Here is an 18,571-nt window from a genome sequence, read left to right as displayed (position 1 = left end):
CTCCTCACAAATAAAGCATTTTTGACCCGAAATGCAAACGTTTTCGTTGTAATTCAGCGCCTTTCTATATAATTCAAACATTTAGACATTCCTGTATGGATTTCAAAATTTTCTCCTCACAGATAAAACGTTTTTGACCCGGAATTCAAACGTTTTTGTCTGAATCCGAAGGTGGATCGTATTCCAGTGCTGGGGAAAAACGCCTAGAAATATAACCCAAACATTTTTCTATGGCTTTCAAACATTCTTTTCACAAATCAAACATTTTTGACAGAAAAGTCAAACGTTTTCGCCTGAATCCGAAGAGGAGAATCGTATTCCACAGCGGGTAAAAAGCGTCTTCTCTAGCTCTTAGGGCTATAGGCAGTCCCAGTCTCTCGCAAGGAGCATCGAGTTTCACAAGGAGTCGGGAAACTTGCAAATTGTCCCGCCCGCCGAGTTGCCACCTAGGTATTTTCTTCTGCTATTTTATCGCGCGTTGTTTATACTGCCGTATTTTTTTTTTCTGTCTTATTTTTTGGGGAAGGCAAATATAAAACCTAGCTTTCCAACGGCAGGGATTTTGCTTTTACTAGACGGCTTGGGTAAGAGGGGCTGAGATAGTGAATGGGGGTAATGGGCCGTGAAGGTAAAAGAGAGAGAGAGAGCGAGAGTTCATTTTGAAGATATACTGCTCTTAAAATTCTTCATGCGTGAACTGTTTGTGTATACCTTTATGCGTTGAGCCTCAGATTGTATTGTATTCTGCAGTGTATGAGATGTTCATTCTCACATGTTTTTTGTATTCATGTACCTTATTTACAGTATCTTTGGTTTTATATGTTATGTATGAGTAGTGTATATGTATGCACACACACACCCACATTTATATATATATATATATATATATATATATATATATATATATATATATATATATATATATATATATATATATATATATATGTACACGCATACATGAACCGTTTCGTTTTTCGCTTCTCACCCTCCCCCTCACCCTTCCAGAAATTTAACTCTTTCCAGAACGAACCTCTTGCTCTAACGCCCTTGAATGGCTTAAGCTAATTAGGTCTCTCGTCGTTTGAAACCCACTTATCGGAGGTCGACACTTTTCCCTTCAGCTGATGGACTACAGATGAAGAAATAATATTTGGTCTTCATGTTTGAGAGGGACTTTTAAAAAGTCTATTTTTGGAAATCATATTCCAGTAATTAAGTGTTGTATATTCTTACTATCTAGAGTGTTAAATTGTGCAAACCTTTATTTACATTTACAGTAATTACCAAAGTCTGTATAATTTTCCTCGCTTATTCAAAATTATTTTAACCGTAATCCGTTGTTTTACTGCCTCGTATTTCAAGGATTGGTATTGTTTCATTTGAATTTTATTGTCTAGATTGCCGGACAATTAGACCATATAGCTCTCTGAATGGAAACGTTTATTTACTCTGTTTATTTTCTCAAAATACGACATATTTTGGGTCTCGTGATCAAACTATTCCGTTGATTAATGTAGTTGACATATTTGGCAGTCAGTAGTTTTATCTTTCAAATGATTTGGGAAAATTTTAGTTGAGTGCTTTTATTTTTTTTGCCTATTACAACTTTCATTTGGAAAATGAATAATGGAAACAGGAAACTATAGGGTGAATACAGTTTTCTTTGTGGGTTTTACTCCTTTCATAACTGTTGATATATCTTGCAAGTTGAATACAATTTTCTTTGTGAGGTTTACACCTTTCATGAATGTTGATATAACCTGCGGGTTGAATACAGTTTTCATTGTGAGTTATACCCCTTTAGTGGTTATTGATATAACCTGCAAGATGAATGCGGTGTTCATTGTAAGTTATATACCTTTCATAGCTATTGATATAAAGTTTTCATAATGAGTTAAAGAGACTTTGTACACATACATCCTTTCATTCATTCATATAAAGACACCTGTGAGTTATACAATCCATCAGAATGAACATACGGTCCTCCAGACACACACACACACACACACACACACACAGTTCAGTGAAACGCCGAGCATCCGGTGAGTATTGTTTCGTGCAAATGGATACTACAGAGCGTCGGCGAGATCAAAGAGATATTAGGAAGGTGACCGGGGATCCGGAGTTGTTATTGACTTTGTGTACCTGGCCGGAAGTTGGGTAAATAGAGAGTCTGTCGGGAGTTTGTTGTGAATATATAACGGGTGGTTGTAATTGTATATTGTTGCAAGTTGTAAGAGTATGCTCCATTTGAGGTTTTCATGATTTTAGCTTGTATGGAATGGTTGTTATTGTATAAGTTGTAAATGTACGCTGTTGTAGGTTGTGAGTGTATGCTCCTTGTGAAGTTTTCATGTTTTTGGTTTTATAAGAATACTTGTTATTATATGAATGCCTCGCACGTATCTATTTAGAGTTTGGGAGTGTGTTTATAAAGTGCCTGAGTGTGTATACAGGGTTTGCAGTTGTGTATGAATTGTTTGCAACTGTGTATAATTTGGTTGTAATTGTGTATGAATTATTTACTTTTACATATTAGCCTTTGCTTACTGTGACTGTAATATAACTCCTATAAAAATTCAAAATATGCCTATAAATATATTTTTTTTCACTTTGTTGGTATTTATCATAATGCACGTCTGGATTTTTCAACCTCAAGAGACCCTTAAAAGAAATGGGACTGACTTTCTGGATTACGTACAGATCCTTACTAAGAGCCTTTTGTCCTCCTCTCATGAATAAATTTCGTTTACAGTGATGAGGAGATGTTTTCATCTTATATTTTGGAAGCCTGGATTGAGCTACAAAAGTTTTAATGAATGTAGATGTAGGCAATTGAACTCGTTCCGTCTGTATAGATGCAATATGATGGATTATCATTTTACCTTATTTTATGTACTGTAATGTCGGTTAGGTTTCCTCTCTCTCTCTCTCTCTCTCTCTCTCTCTCTCTCTCTCTCTCTCTCTCTCTCTCTCTCTCTCTCTCTCTCTCTCTCTCTCTCCTTTTATTTTGATTATATACTTACATTCTCATCTGTTTATCTATTAATTTGTTATTATTCTTTTCTGATCTCTGATATCTTCTTTCTGTATTAACCCTTACCTTCTGTTACTTCTTTGGAAGCTAGCATTTCGAGTCAGTGGCCCCTGTGGGCTTGTTCCATATGAATAGGGCTCATCTGAATAATAATAATAATAATAATAATAATAATAATAATAATAATAATAATAATAATAATATTTTTCTAGGTTACTGCATTGTGCCAGTAACACGCCGACATTGGTCATACTTGGAGAGGAAAGCAGGTTGCAAAATTAGGTAGTTTTATTTCCGATCTACACAGTAAACGGTAACAGGATACTGAAATGGGGAGTTTATCGTCCGTAGAGTTGTCCTTCAAACTGCCTAATTTTGCAACCTGGTTTCCTCTCCAAGTATGACCAATATCGGCGTTCACTGGCAGAATGCAGTGACCTAGAAAAATCAATTATCAGAAAAATAGAGAAAACTTTATACAAACTGAATGCCGCTGATGCAGCTATCACCTTCAACACCACGTGTATAGAAGAGGGTCTATTAATAATAATAATAATAATAATAATAATAAAATAATAATAATAATAATAATAATAATTGAATTTCAAATAAACACCATATTGATGGGCTTGTTTCATGTAATGGGGTGTAATGGGCATCTGCCATAATGAATAGGGTTCATCATCTGAATAATAATAATAATAATAATAATAATAATAATAATAATAATAATAATATAATAATAATAATAATAATAATAATAATAATAATAAATACATGAAACAGTAGAATAATTTTCCTTTAATAACACGATATTAAAAGGAAAATAACAAAACATTTTCTTCATTCAAGTTTCATTTCTGTTTCATTGTCTGTGTCTTTTCAGAAAGCAGACTCGTGCAATGAAAGCACCTTCTGCTTGCAAAGGCACGATTCTTTCCCTCACTGCTTGTCTGAAGTATGAATATTCTCTCTTTCATAAAAAAGATTTTTTTTCAGTCTTACTTACATAATGGTGGATTTGGTCAGTTTTTTTTTCTCAGTTCTGTTATCTCGTTGTTTTGTTGTTGTTTGGCCTTGGCTGAAGTTTTTTTGTGATGAATTGTTTACGAACATTGAAAGTGTTTACAAACAGATTGCAAAGACCCCACACATGTTGGGTAGCAGCAACCAGTTGCTTGATTCTGTGGTTTTCTGAATGTTTAATATTTTCTGCTTACTATTTGCTGTGGTGGTATATGTTTGCAATATTATTTCATTTTAAGTTGGGAATTATAGTACTGAACTCTCTTTTGAATTTATCAGTTTATTATATAAAGATGTGTATAACTGAATCACGAAAATATGAAACGTGGTGGGTGTACAAATAAATGTCAAAATCCACGAAGGAAAGAGAAACAATGGAGTGCTGCAAGGCCTTTCGACTTACAGCCCTTTACTTAGCAGACTATACATAGATAATCATTAGATATAGCTCACTTGATGGGCATTCTTCATTTTCATAAGTGTAAAATGGTTTATTGAAGATTTATATATTATATATATAATATATATATATATATATATATATATATATATATATATATATATATATATATATATATATAGTTCCTAAATATACGGAACTAGTTTTTACGTGTCTAAGTGCACTGGTTTAAGCTCGCTCGCGTGTTTCCTCACATTTTGTACACTGTAATGCTTGCTTTGACTTCAGTGAGTTATTATTTATGTCCTAATTCCATATTATGATAATCTGAAGATTATAGGTGAAAATTAAACCTTGCAGGATTTTTAATGTCTTAAGTCTTCTCTTTATTACTTTCCAGTTTGATTAGTTTAGAAAGACTTTCGCAAGTTTTTTTATTAGAATACTCTCTCTCTCTCTCTCTCTCTCTCTCTCTCTCTCTCTCTCTCTCTCTCTCTCTCTCTCTCTCTCTCTCTCTCTCTCTCTCTGTCACACACACACAACACACACACACACACACTCACACTCAAAGTTCTTAAATATTATAATTGTTGGAATACAATGAATGATAATGATGATGTTAACTGTGATATGAACGATAATGATAAAAATATTTCTCATTGTAGTGGTATAAGCATTTGATTGTAATAATAATAATAATAATAATAATAATAATAATAATAATAATAATAATAATAATAATAATAATAGTGGTAGAACCATCATGCGTCATGTAACTAAGTGAAAATAATAATAATAATAATAATAATAATAATAATAATAATAATAATAATAATAATAATAATGGTGGCCCCATCATGCATCACGCGACTAAGTGAAAATATTTGCTGTCATAATGGCCCTTCTATGTCAGGGCACTTTTCGTCTTCCTCTTCTCTCTCATTATTTAAATATCTTCTTCTTCTTCCTCTTCTTTACATCCTTCGGAAGTATTTTCAGAGGAATTTCCTTCTCTCCCCGTTCCTTATATATGTCGTCCACCGTAATTCTTTTTCGATTTCTTACGTATTTCGTTCACTGTAAAATCTTTTTCTCCCCTTCTCCTGCGGAACCGGAGTTCTAATCTTTTATCTTTTATCTATCTTTTTTTTTATTATTATTTTTTTAGTGTTTAAAATCTCTATTCGTTCTTATGGGGTCTAATAATAGATGTGAATTTTTTCTATATTTTTTGAAATTTAATTCTTGATTATCTTTCTTGAATTATAGTGCTGGACATGCAGTTTAGATTTCTCTAATTTTTTTTTATTAGCAATTCAACTAGTCAGGGTTATTATTATTATTATTATTATTATTATTATTATTATTATTATTATTATTATTATTATTATTATTCAGATGAACCTCTTCATCTGGAACAGGCCTGCAGGGGTCAAAGCAGATTAAATTGCATTGCCTTGTAATCTTATATCGAAAATCTCCATTCGATTTAGTCTGGAAATTCTGTTTTCATAAAACCGAATTATATTAGGCCCTTCGTCTATTCAAAGGTTAAATTACGTTTCAGCGAGAATTAATCTTACTTTGTCGTGTTTTCATCGATACATTAATGCTGTTTACCTCAAGTCAGGTTATTTTGACTTTTGTTTAATTAATTCTTGTTTGTATATTTGTTTAAATTAGTATTTCAGTGGTAAACAGGAATCTGGGTGACATGAAACATAACTGTAATTGTGGAATCGAGACATAAATAGAATTCTGATATAAATAAAACTTCTGATTTTTTCTTTCACTATTTTCGTAGTGAATTCCTAAAAATTCTTTAAGCCTCCGAAGAATGTTAACTTTCATGAGAATGCGTGCGTGCCCACGCGTGTAACTACCGTATGTCTTCATGTGTATAGGTGTGCGTTTTAAAGGAATGTGTAGAGATACGGGTTTAGTCAGGAGGTGGTTAGAGAAGGGGTAGGGGTACCCAGGGGTGATGAGAAGGGAATGGGGTTCAGTCCCTGTCAAATCTCCTCCTCCTCCTCTTCCTCTTCCTCTTCCTCTTCCTCTTCCTCTTCCTCCTTCCTCCCCCTCCTCCTCCTCCTCCTCCTCCTCCTCCTCCTCCTCCTCCTCCTCCTCCTCCTCCTCCTCCTCCTCTCCTCTCTCTCTCTCTCTCTCTCTCTCTCTCTCTCTCTCTCTCTCTCCTGTAATTGCGGTCTTAACTGACAGTAGTGTTGGTCTTGGGGCGTCGTTTCGTCACGGAACCAGAGGCGGCGCGGGGGGGGGGGCGAAGAAGACGAATAAGGAATCTTTATTTTATTTGTACACTCATTAGCATTCCTTTTGTCGCTGAGACGTCTCTAGGGTCAGCGCTTGTCACATAATAGTTTTTGTTATCAGTCATTTTGTTACAAGTTTTTATATTTTATTATATATTTTTAGTATTTTTGATTATGTTGGTTTCCGCAGAACTTTTTTTTATCTTCCTTTCCTGGAGTTTAAAAAGCTATTATGAATTAAATGTAAAGCCTAATCTTTAAATTATTTTATTTTTTGTTCTTCAGCAGTAGCTGGAATTAAACTTCACTGGCATTTGAAACATATAGCTGGAAATAAGCCTAGCAGGCACTTGAAGCCTAGAACTAAAATATGAAGGTGTTAAAACTACCCTGCTACAATCCTCTTACTTAATAGTTCACGTATTTTAAACTAAATTAACGCAAATTAACATGAATTGCCTTGTATATCAACCCCATTAAACCTTATACCTGCAAAGCAGCCACCCGGCACCTAAACATTCCTTGGACACTGGACTAACCGCTAACACAACACCAGATGGTATCTTGTAAATCAATAGATGGTCTTAGTAGACAGCTCCTTCACCTCCGCCCCAAGCTATACTCCTCCTCCTCCTCCTCCTCCTCCTCCTTCCCTCCACTCACACCAGTTCCTAGGGATTTTTTTCTTTCCTCCCCTGCTCTCACAAACTTCTTAGAGATGCCCTGTTTTATATTCATGAGAAATTTATTGCCGTCTTTATGGTGACGTGTCAAAATGATAGGAGACTGGGCTGTGCTCTCTCTCTCTCTCTCTCTCTCTCTCTCTCTCTCTCTCTCTCTCATATATCTCTATATATATATATATATATATATATATATATATATATATATATATATATATATATATACAATATACAATATATGTATGTATATATATATATATATATTATATAAAATATATATATATATGTATGTGTGTGTGTTTGTGTGTGTGTGTTTAGTTATTTCTAAAATCATAATATGTATGGCTTTTACCAATTGCATGAAAACAGAGAGACACACACAGAGAGAGAGAGAGAGAGAGAGAGAGAGAGAGAGAGAGAGAGAGCGAGCCAGCATTTAAAATCACCTTTATGTCTTCAAGTTATTTCGGCTCGAAACGTTTATAGAGGCAACGAATGGCCTTCAAACGTTTATACAGGAAGTTACTTTTTTTAAAACGTCTTTGTCGTCCCCCAGGCAGCGGAAGTCTTACATTTCCTCGCTGAACATTATCCTTTATTTATTCATTCCTTCCTCTTATTACTATCTTTATTTTCTTCCTACTTTACTTGTTTGTTTTTGCGTATAGTGTGATCCCTGAGAGGAAAGATCTAGCAAATACGTTTTCCTTTCTTTAAATCTTTATCGTGGTTTTGCTAAGTTGATGTTTTCAACCAAAGATCGAGAATGGTTGGTTTTTATTGTATATCAACGGGAAATTTATTTTCCTTGGAGTACGTAACAAGATACAAACTTTTTTCTTTAAAACTAGTCATTTTTACTTGGGTTTATTTTTTACACGGGATAGGTTTATTTAAAATTTAGTGAATGAGGTTAACAGCGCTTTAATATTTCAATTTCTTTTTCTTTAAAAAATATCCAAAATGTTAATATGCATATATATATATATATATATATATATATATATATATATATATATATATATATATATATATATATATATATATATATATATATATATGTATATGTATATATACATATACACTAATAACATCAAAAATGAATCTACATTTTCCTCTCTGAAAAATTTATATATTGAATTTTGATTTCTCCCAAAATTACATTTATTCCCAAGTCAAAAGTTTTTACACTTTCATTCTAATTTTCATGAAATTTTATGATAAAATCTTGCCCCTATATAACTTTTTAAAGACAGATTACCATAAAGCGGAAAGTCTTTCATAATTTGCGAAATATTTTCACATCCAAAAGAAAGTGAAAGTGTTAGCTTTTGCTTTCACCTTTCCCCTCTCCATTATTTTAGCCGTCCAGTGCCCTCCCCTTTGTATGGTTTTCGTTTTTTGCCCCTCCCCGAAAAAATGCTTCGGTACTTTTTGCGAAATATTGAGGGCGTGCTTTTGTTAAATGTTCGGGGAATTTATTTTCGTGTGATAATTTATCTTGAAGATTTTCTCTGAATTGTTGTTACTTGGTTGTTGTTATTTATGATTATTATTATTATTATTATTAGTTTATTATTATTATTATTATTATTATATATATATATATATTATAATAGTAATATGTGTGTGTGTATATGTGTATGTGTATGTATGTATATATATATATATATATATATATATATATATATATATATATATATATATATATATATATATATATATATATATATATATATATATATATATATATATATATATATATATATATATATATATATATATATAGAGAGAGAGAGAGAGAGAGAGAGAGAGAGAGAGAGAGAGAAAACGGATGCTCGCTTTTTTTTTTTTTGTATCCCATTCTTTCCCTTCCATTTTATTCTCTCTCCCGAGTTCCCTATCAAGTATGTCAACAACACTTCCCTGTTCTTTCATAGGCCCCCTTCCCCCTCTCCCTCTCCCTCCCACCTCCCTCCTTCTTCTCCCTGTTGCCTCCTTTTGCTATCTTTTTTTCCCTCTGTCTCCCACTCATCCCTTCACACAACAATGAACCTCCATTTCCCAACTAGCCTCTTGTCTCTCAAGAGAAAACAGCTTGGGCTATTCTCTCCTTTTATTGAGGTGGCGTAATGAAATAATAAAACTATATATGTGTATATACATATATATACATGTATGTTATATATATATATATATATATATATATATATATATATATATATATATATATATATATATATATATATATATATATATATATATATTTTACATATAGTATATATATATCATATATATGTATGTTACATATATATATATATATATATATATATATATATATATATATATATATATATATATATATATATATATATATATATATATATATATATATATATATATATATATATAAATTATATATGCTTGTACATTTGTAATTACTTATTGGGTTTGTGTAGAGTGTGTGACAATTTTATGGCATGGAAAAGTATACTTTCTCTCTCTCTCTCTCTCTCTCTCTCTCTCTCTCTCTCTCTCTCAAACACACACACACACACACACACACACGCCAAAATGCTTATCACTTTGAAAGAGTTGAATGTAATATAAAATGTACATTACTTTTATTTATGAAGTATTAAGTGACAAATTCATATGAGTAAATAAAATTTCTGGAGTCTGTATCGTTTATTTAAAATATTTATTTAATTTGCAAAGCATTCTACAACTATTTGTAATTAACTTCACTCCTCACTAATGTATCTTCAAGTAGTAGATATTGGGTCATTTCAGTACATCTCACGACGAGAATTTCAAGTTTAAAAAGTATGGAACTAGACAGAAGTCAGTTCAGTTTAATTAAAAATAAAATCTGGACCTTTGCAAGCCCCTGATTTCTAACTTTTATCCAATAATCCGTGATGCCTCTGCTGGGCAGTGCTCTAAGGAAACTCGTTACATAAGTTTGAAAGCAATTTGCCCCCCAGAACGTTTATGTTGGTAAAGGTTTTTCCTTGAATTTGTGTATATGTATATTTGTAAATATATGTATGTATATGTATGTGTATATATATTTATATATATGTATCCAATTAAATGCAATATATATACATATATATATATATGTGGTATATGTATATATAGTTATGTATACCATAGTTTAACCAGACCCCTGGGCTGGTTAACAGCTCTCCTAGGGCTGGCCCGAAGGATTAGACTTATTTTACGTGGCTAAGAACCAAAAGGTTACTTAGCAACGGGACCTACAGCTTGTTGTGGAATCCGAACCACATTATAACGAGAAATGAATTTCTCTCACCAGAAATAAATTCCTCTAATTCTTCATTAGCCGGCCGGAGACTCGAACTCGGGCCTAGCAAATGCTAGCCCACAACTCTATCGACTCACCTAACGAGGAACTTGTACAAATTATATATATATATATATATATACATATACATATATATATACATATACATATATATATATATATATATATATATATATATATATATATATATATATATATATATATATAATTGTACACACACATCGTAGCATCTTGCCTTACCAAAACCTTAGTAGCATCAGTGTAGCCCAGTGTGCGATCTCCCGACATTACTTTCCAAGATGCCGCATTAACTTCCCGAGCGTAATTACTAAATAACCTTCATTAGCGTAGTTACTGATCGTCGGGGATTTCACATCTCGTTTGAGGTCTCATTAGCAGAGCGAAGGCTCTTCTTGTATCTCGTACAGTGTCTCGTATACACAGTTTCGGGTCTGAGGCTGAAAGAAGACTGTCTGTGTTAGGTTCTTTTGATTTTGTTTGTTTGTGTATTTTTATTTTTTGTTTATTTTATAATATTCTTGTCGCAGTAATGTTTGTTCTTGTTGTTTTCTGTATATTTTGGTTTTGTTTGTTTTCAGTTGTTTAAATTATAATTCCCGTTGCTATTATTTTTTTGTTATTGTTGTTTTCGGCATATTTTGATTGTTGGTCAGTTTTTTATATTATAATTCCTGTTGCAGTAATGTTTGTTTGTTATTGTTGTTTTCTGTATGTTGTTTATATTATAATTCCCGTCGCTATAATTTTTTTTATTAATGTTGTTTTCTGTATATTTTGATTTTGTTTTCAGTTGTTTATATTATAATTCCTGTTGCAATAATGTTTGTTTGTTGTTGTTGTTTTCTATATATTTTTATTTTGTTTTGAGTTGTTTGTTTTAATTCTTGTTTCAGAGATGTTTATACTGTTATAGTTGTTATTTTTATTTTATACTATATTTGTTAGCTTTCATTCATTATTTGTTGCTTATATTATATTTCCTATTTGCGTTGTTTATTGCATTTGTTGTTTATTTTTTAATTTTTGTTTCAGAGATGCGTACACAGTTTTTTGATAGCCATATATAATTATTATTGTTATTTTTTATTGTATTTGTTAACTCTTATTCCTTTTTGTGTTGATTATATTATAATTCCTTTTGCAATGTTAATCAGCATATGATTGCTCTTTATAATCGTCATTGTTTTTTCCATTATATTTGTTGAATTTCATTTTTACCAGTTGAGATCCAGCCATATTGGGAGATTCATATTGGAATATAATGAACCGTGAAATTACTTTTAGGTTGGAAATTGGCAACTAGTAGTTTTCATCAATTTTTATGATTCTCTTATTTACATTTTTCATGAGTCTTTGCCACAGCCAATATGGACAATGTATAGTGAATTGTTTGTAATGTTGTGAAGGTTAGAAGATGAGGAAGTTCGTTTACGCAAATGTAAAGAAAGAATATTGACATAGTTTGTTTATACATAGATATATGTGTGTGTGTATATATATACATACATACATAATACATATACATACATATACATATATATATATATATTTTTTGTACATATATACAGTATGTATATATATATGCATACATACTTACACATGTACGAAACCTGGTTATGTGGTTAAACTGTACCAAACATTACTCTCAAACCACTCGGTAAAAATCTCTCTCTCTCTCTCTCTCTCTCTCTCTCTCTCTCTCTCTCTCTCTCTCTCTCTCTCTCTCTCTCTCTCTCTCTCTTCACTTCATTCAGTGACGGATTGGGTGAAGATCCTCCTTCCGGTAGCGGCAAATTAGATATATCAATCGGGGGTCGAAAGTCCATTAGTAATTATTGATCGATAATTTGGTCACTGGTACGTAAGTCGATGGAAAGGGCAAGAGTGTTTGGTTCTAATATATATATATATATATATATATGTTATATATATACATATACATATTATTTTTGTGTGTGTATTTATTTATTTATTTACTTATTTATTTATATATATACTGACGATTGTGAGGACGAAAACAATATTATTGATGATGATTGTGTTGTTGTTGTTCGTTATATTAGTAAGAATCTTGATAATGTTCATTATGTTTAATATTGCTATTGTTTTATGTTGTTATAAAATTTATTTTCATCATTAGTGTCAAATATCTGTCATATTTTCTTTTTTACTTTAAGTATGATTGTCATTAGTTTCCTAAACTCTTTAGTAAATTTTATAAATAATTATAATCTTCTCATCATTATGAGATTAACCCATAAAGGTCTCATCACGTAATACTTTTAATCGTAAAATAAATATCTGGTTTTAGTTTTCTGTAAAAGAAATCTGTTGTCCCGGCTTTGTCCGTCCGTCCGCACTTTATTCTGTCCGCACTTTTTTCTGCCCGCACTTTTTTCTGTCAGCCCTCAGATCTTAAAAACCACTGAGGCTAGAGGGCTGCACATTGGTATGGTGATCATCCACCCTCCAATCATCAATCATACCAAATTGCAGCCCTCTAGCCTCAGTAGTTTTTATTCTATTTAAAGTAAATTTAGCCATAATCGCGCTTCTGTTAACGATGTAGGATAGATCACCACCGGTCCTTGGTTAAAGTTTTATGGGCCGCGGCTCATAAAGCATTGTACCGAGACCACCGAAAGGTTGATCTATTTTCGGTGGCCTTGATTATACGCTGTAGCGGCTATACAGAAAACTCGATTGCGCTGAAGAAACTTCGGCGCATTTTTTACCTTTTTTTTTTCACAATTATCCATCTCCTTACTTCCCACCGACCATCGACCTTCCGTCTCTTTTCGTGACGCCTTCGTTTTCTTTGACTCTCATTCTCTCGCCCGGGGAGCAATCCCGTCTGGAAGCGAGCGAAGCTTAAAGGAATAATTCCCCAACTTTAAATGGGGTTTAAGGGTGATTTTCCAGAGGCTTTCGCCCTCTTCCCAGAGATTTCTGGCTGTTATCGCGAGTTTGGCGAAGTTTGAGGTATTGGTCAAAGTTTGGTTTCTCTTTATGGCTTCAGATCACTTTCCTTTTCCCTCCGAAGTTGCAGGTGCAAGGCTCTTTCTTCTTACATTTGCTTGGGGTTTCTTGCTTGCTTGATTGATGTTTAAGACTCTCTCTGGCGTCGCGGAGGAATAGGAACAAGGTGATGAGCAGCGAATGCAGATGCAAGGGATGGTAGGCTCGCTCAAAACAGCGACCCCAATCAGAGTTTATATTTCCCTTTCAAGTTTTAGGTGCAATTCTCGGTCTTCTTGCGCTTGCATGGTGTTTTATTGGTTTTGATTGATTTTAAATTTCTCTGGCGTCGCAGAGGAAAAGGAACCTAGAAGAATGAGCACCGAGGCTTACTGAAAACGGCGATCCCTATGAGGGATTAAGCTGAAAAATAGAGGAGGATGTTTAGCGATATTAGACCTTTGTGTCGCAAAGTCTTGTTTTCGATAAAGTATTATTTGCATTATTTTGAAGTAGTAGATTTGATCTTATCTCTAGGATGCCGCTTTCTTTTGGTAATAATGAATTTAGTCTTTCTGAAAGTCTTTATAGGGGCTTTTTGGAATGTCACAATCAGTTAGAAATTAAATATCCTGAAGGTCGTTGCTTCCCTTTAATTAGGCCACTTTAGTAGAAAACTAGGACGCGAATCATAAATTTTTTTCATTGTGATAATTCTTTATGTTATTTCGTTTCTTTCATAGCAGTGAAATCGTATTGAATGTCCATAAATCTTATTCATTTTTAATAATCATGGCATTGTTGGTGACCTCTTCTGAAAGCTTACAGAGTTTAAATCAGTAACATAATGTTCGGGAAGTACCCCCAAAACGATAATTGTCAGGGAATGCCTTTATCACATAGCACATATTTTCTTTTAATGTATTTTATGTATTAGGGAATTTTTATATTTCACAGCTCTAGGAAAGAAATCAGTGTAGGACTGATCCGATGTCAAACATTAACTAATGGTTTTGAAAGAGTATATTGATATTTATTAATATTTATACAGCACATGTATGAACGCAAGCGTGTAATGTATGAATACATTGATACTGAAAAAGTTTGCAAGTAGTCTCATGGATATATATACACATACATACATATATACACACACATATATGTACATATAATGTGAATTATATTGCATGAATTTTTTTATTTTCCTCTTAAGTATATTTGTATTTATTTATATTTATACAGAATATATATGAATGCAAGCGTGTAATGTATGTATACATTGATATTTAAAATGTTTGAAAGTAGTATCAAGCAAGACCTGTTTATAGCAATGTCACTTATGAAAAGCTTCAACTGAATAGTAAAATGAGCAACAGAAATATGGTACTTTCAGGAAAAAAATGCGCAGTATCTTAGATTGATATTAACTTTCAAGTGTTGTTCTAATTCCCACTTTCCTCCAACAGCAGTAGGCACTTAAAGGCCAGCACTCAACACTTTATGTATCACAAAGTATTTCGTTAGGCAGCTAAGTGCGTAAGTTGCTGAAGTGTAATGAAAAAAATTGGAAGAAAGTTTAGTCGTAAAAGAATGTCTCTGCGGTAATACTTTGTTTATGTGTATTCTTGTCATGTTAATTTTTCGTTAACAGAAATATTAACATAAAGCTTAAAACTGTGTTTTATGTTTAATCTTATTATATTTATATTTCTGTTAACAGACATAGCAATACAAAACAATTTTCCGTTTGTATTTTATCAAAATTTCTGGCGTAGGCTGTTTAAAAAATTAGTATAGGTTAACCTTTGAAAGGACTTTCGGAGAAGAAGACGCAAAGAGAGAGAGAGAGAGAGAGATTAGGACTGCCTGGTGATGACACGCCCATTCAGCAGATAAGAGAGTACCTGTGCGATAGGAAGTCTCATTCAGAGTTTGAGATTTGATAAAAGGCTGTCTTGGAAATTCTGGAGTATTATTATTATTATTATTATTATTATTATTATTATTATTATTATTATTATTATTATTATTATTATTATTATTATTATTCAGAGTTTTTGACTTAATAAATGGTTCATTCTCTGAAATTTTGGTAATTTGGTTCGTTTACTTTATTATAATAATGATAATAATAATAATAATAATTATTATTATTATTATTATTATTATTATTATTATTATTATTATTATTACTAACACTCAGATTTTGTGATTAATTAAATGGTTCATTCTTGTAAATTTGGGAAAATTATTATTATTATTATTATTATTATTATTATTATTATTATTATTATTATTATTATTATTATTATTATTATTATTATAACCTTTTTCAGATATATTAGAGTAGAAAGAATATATTTTATGTATGTTAAAAATTCTCCTTAGATTTTTCCTGCCAAACGCTTCTGCCTTCCGTCAAGTAATTCCTGCCACCCTTACTCATACTGTCCATTTCATTTTTCAGACAATTCCGGCGACGCAGCGAACTCGAAAGGACAATTAGGTAAGTCACTTTCAGGACCCAGATTTTCGTACGGGGTCACCCCATCAGAAAGATATTTGACCCCTGGCATATTCTTGATGTGTTTACGTCTTAGGTTTGCAGTCTGGCTATTGATGTGATGTCTAGTGAATATTTTGGTTTAGACTGTCTGTTAAGTGTGTTATAGAATGTATCTTGTGATGGTAATACATAAGTTATTTTTTATTATTTTGAGTGGGAAATGGATGTAGATGTCACATAAGGCTTTATGTCTACATTTGCATTATACCAGTCCAGTGAAGGAATGACAGACTGTTGGTAAAATGACCTTTTTTCTTCCCTCTCAGTAAATCAGTTTAAGGAAAATGTAGATTTTTTTACATAATAAGATATTTTAAAATACTTAATCATAAAATTACAACATAATTCTAGCAGTATATATATATATATATATATATATATATATATATATATATATATATATATATATATATATATATATATATATATATACACACATATATACTGTATTTTTTGTAGAAAAAAAACACCGATTCTAGACCTAATTAGACAATGGAATAAAGGTCATCCTGTCTCACTTTATCTTTCAAATGGAAACGATAAACCTTAGCCCTTGTAATTCATTAGTCAGTACTAAACAAACCATTCTAATGGGTTGTGAAAGCGTAATCTTGTATTTATGTAGGAAGCTCTCTCAGGGCTGAAGGTTTTTTGCCGTCGTAAATTGATGTCAATCACCATCAGAGTCTAGTTGATGGATTTTTTTGAGGGCACGTATCGTGCTTTCCCAAAGGGGTCTACGAAATTCTTTTGGATGGTTTTTAATTCCAGATGGAATAGTTGGAAAGAGAAATAAGGGAACACATCAGGTCTGTTCCTAAATCAGGCGACTTTATCTTCGGTTTGTGACCTACTTTCATATATTTGTTTTTGAGCAATCCCCATGTCGGGAGAGAGAAGTTGAGTATACCTTAGTTTAACCAGACCACTGAGCTGATTAACAGCTCTCCTAGGGCTTCCCCGAAGGATTAGATTTATTTTACGTGGCTAAGAACCAATTGGTTACTTAGCAACGGGACCTACAGCTTATTGTGGAATCCGAACCACATTATAACTAGAAATGAATTTATATCACCAGAAATAAATTCCTCTAATTCTCCATTGGCCGGTCGGAGGATCGAACGCGAGACCAGCAGAGTGCTAGATGAGAACGATACCCACTCGTCCAATGAGGAACTGAGAGAGAGAGAGAGAGAGAGAGAGAGAGAGAGAGAGAGAGAGAGATTATTTGTCAAATTAACCTTTGCCATATTTTAGTAAAATTGGAACAAAGTAGGATTTTTATAAATAAATGCTCTAACTTGAGAGAGAGAGCAGTAATAGACCGTCGCTGTAGAAGAACGCTTTGTCGCATTCTTTGGAGGTAAGCCTAATCTTTTCATTCACCCCATCATTTTCTCGATTCCCTCGGCACCGGGCTAGATCAGGACATAATTTTCCCCTCATTTCCGTTGAATTGCCGGAAATAAATAGTTGCCAAGGAAAATTATTCTTTAATATTACAGGGAAAGAGAAAATGGTGAGGAGAGCTTGCTATTTTATGTGGCAGAGTTGATGGAGGAGAAAGTGGATAAATGTAATGACGAGATGATGAAAGGCTGGAGGTATATATGATTGTTATTCGGTTGAATCTAAATTCAAGATAAATATAATTAAGTGGGAGATGACGGGATGGTTTGGTAATAGAATTCAGATACGTAAGTTTGATTGAAAGAAAGAGAGAAAAAAACTCCTTGCTCCATACATATGGAATACATATGTATGTATGTATATATATATATACATATATATATATTCATATATATATATATTTATATATATACATATATATATGTATATGTATGTATGTATATATGTATATATATACATACATACATACATGCATACATACATACATACATACATACATACATACATACATACATACATACACACACACACACACAGAGTTGCTTTTCATCATACGCTTTGGTACAAACAAACACACGACGATGCCTAATATGATACTAATTGAATACGAAATGAATCGCTCTAACAGGAATAAGACCTTTTCCTACAAAACTCCTCCATCACTCTTATCTATTTCCAGAAGTAAAGAAACGCAAGCATAAGCACGGAAGCATTTCCGGGAATCCTTAATTAACGTGAAAAACCCTCTCCTTTAACATTTATTAATTTCCGAAGCTGAGAGGAGTCTTGGAATTAGTGAATAGCAAACTGCTTATGCTCTCGACTGCTCTCTGATCTTGAAGGATCGTTATGGAATAAATGGATTTGAATGG

At 32.5% G+C, this 18,571-nt stretch overlaps 1 protein-coding gene across 1 annotated transcript in view; it reads left to right on the top strand.

The window, feature by feature from the left end:
* The window catches only part of jus (julius seizure), a 470,955-nt gene that overhangs the window by 293,059 nt on the left and 159,325 nt on the right, over window positions 1-18,571 (top strand). Inside the window, exon 4 of the mRNA XM_067128685.1 lies at window positions 16,191-16,229. Within this exon, the coding sequence (XP_066984786.1) occupies window positions 16,191-16,229 (39 nt within the window). The remainder of the gene's footprint in view (window positions 1-16,190; window positions 16,230-18,571) is intronic.

Source organism: Macrobrachium rosenbergii, chromosome 27 (genome assembly GCF_040412425.1).
Source record: "Macrobrachium rosenbergii isolate ZJJX-2024 chromosome 27, ASM4041242v1, whole genome shotgun sequence".
In the NCBI taxonomy this organism is placed as follows: domain Eukaryota; kingdom Metazoa; phylum Arthropoda; class Malacostraca; order Decapoda; family Palaemonidae; genus Macrobrachium; species Macrobrachium rosenbergii.
This window is presented reverse-complemented; position numbering and strand designations above follow the sequence as displayed.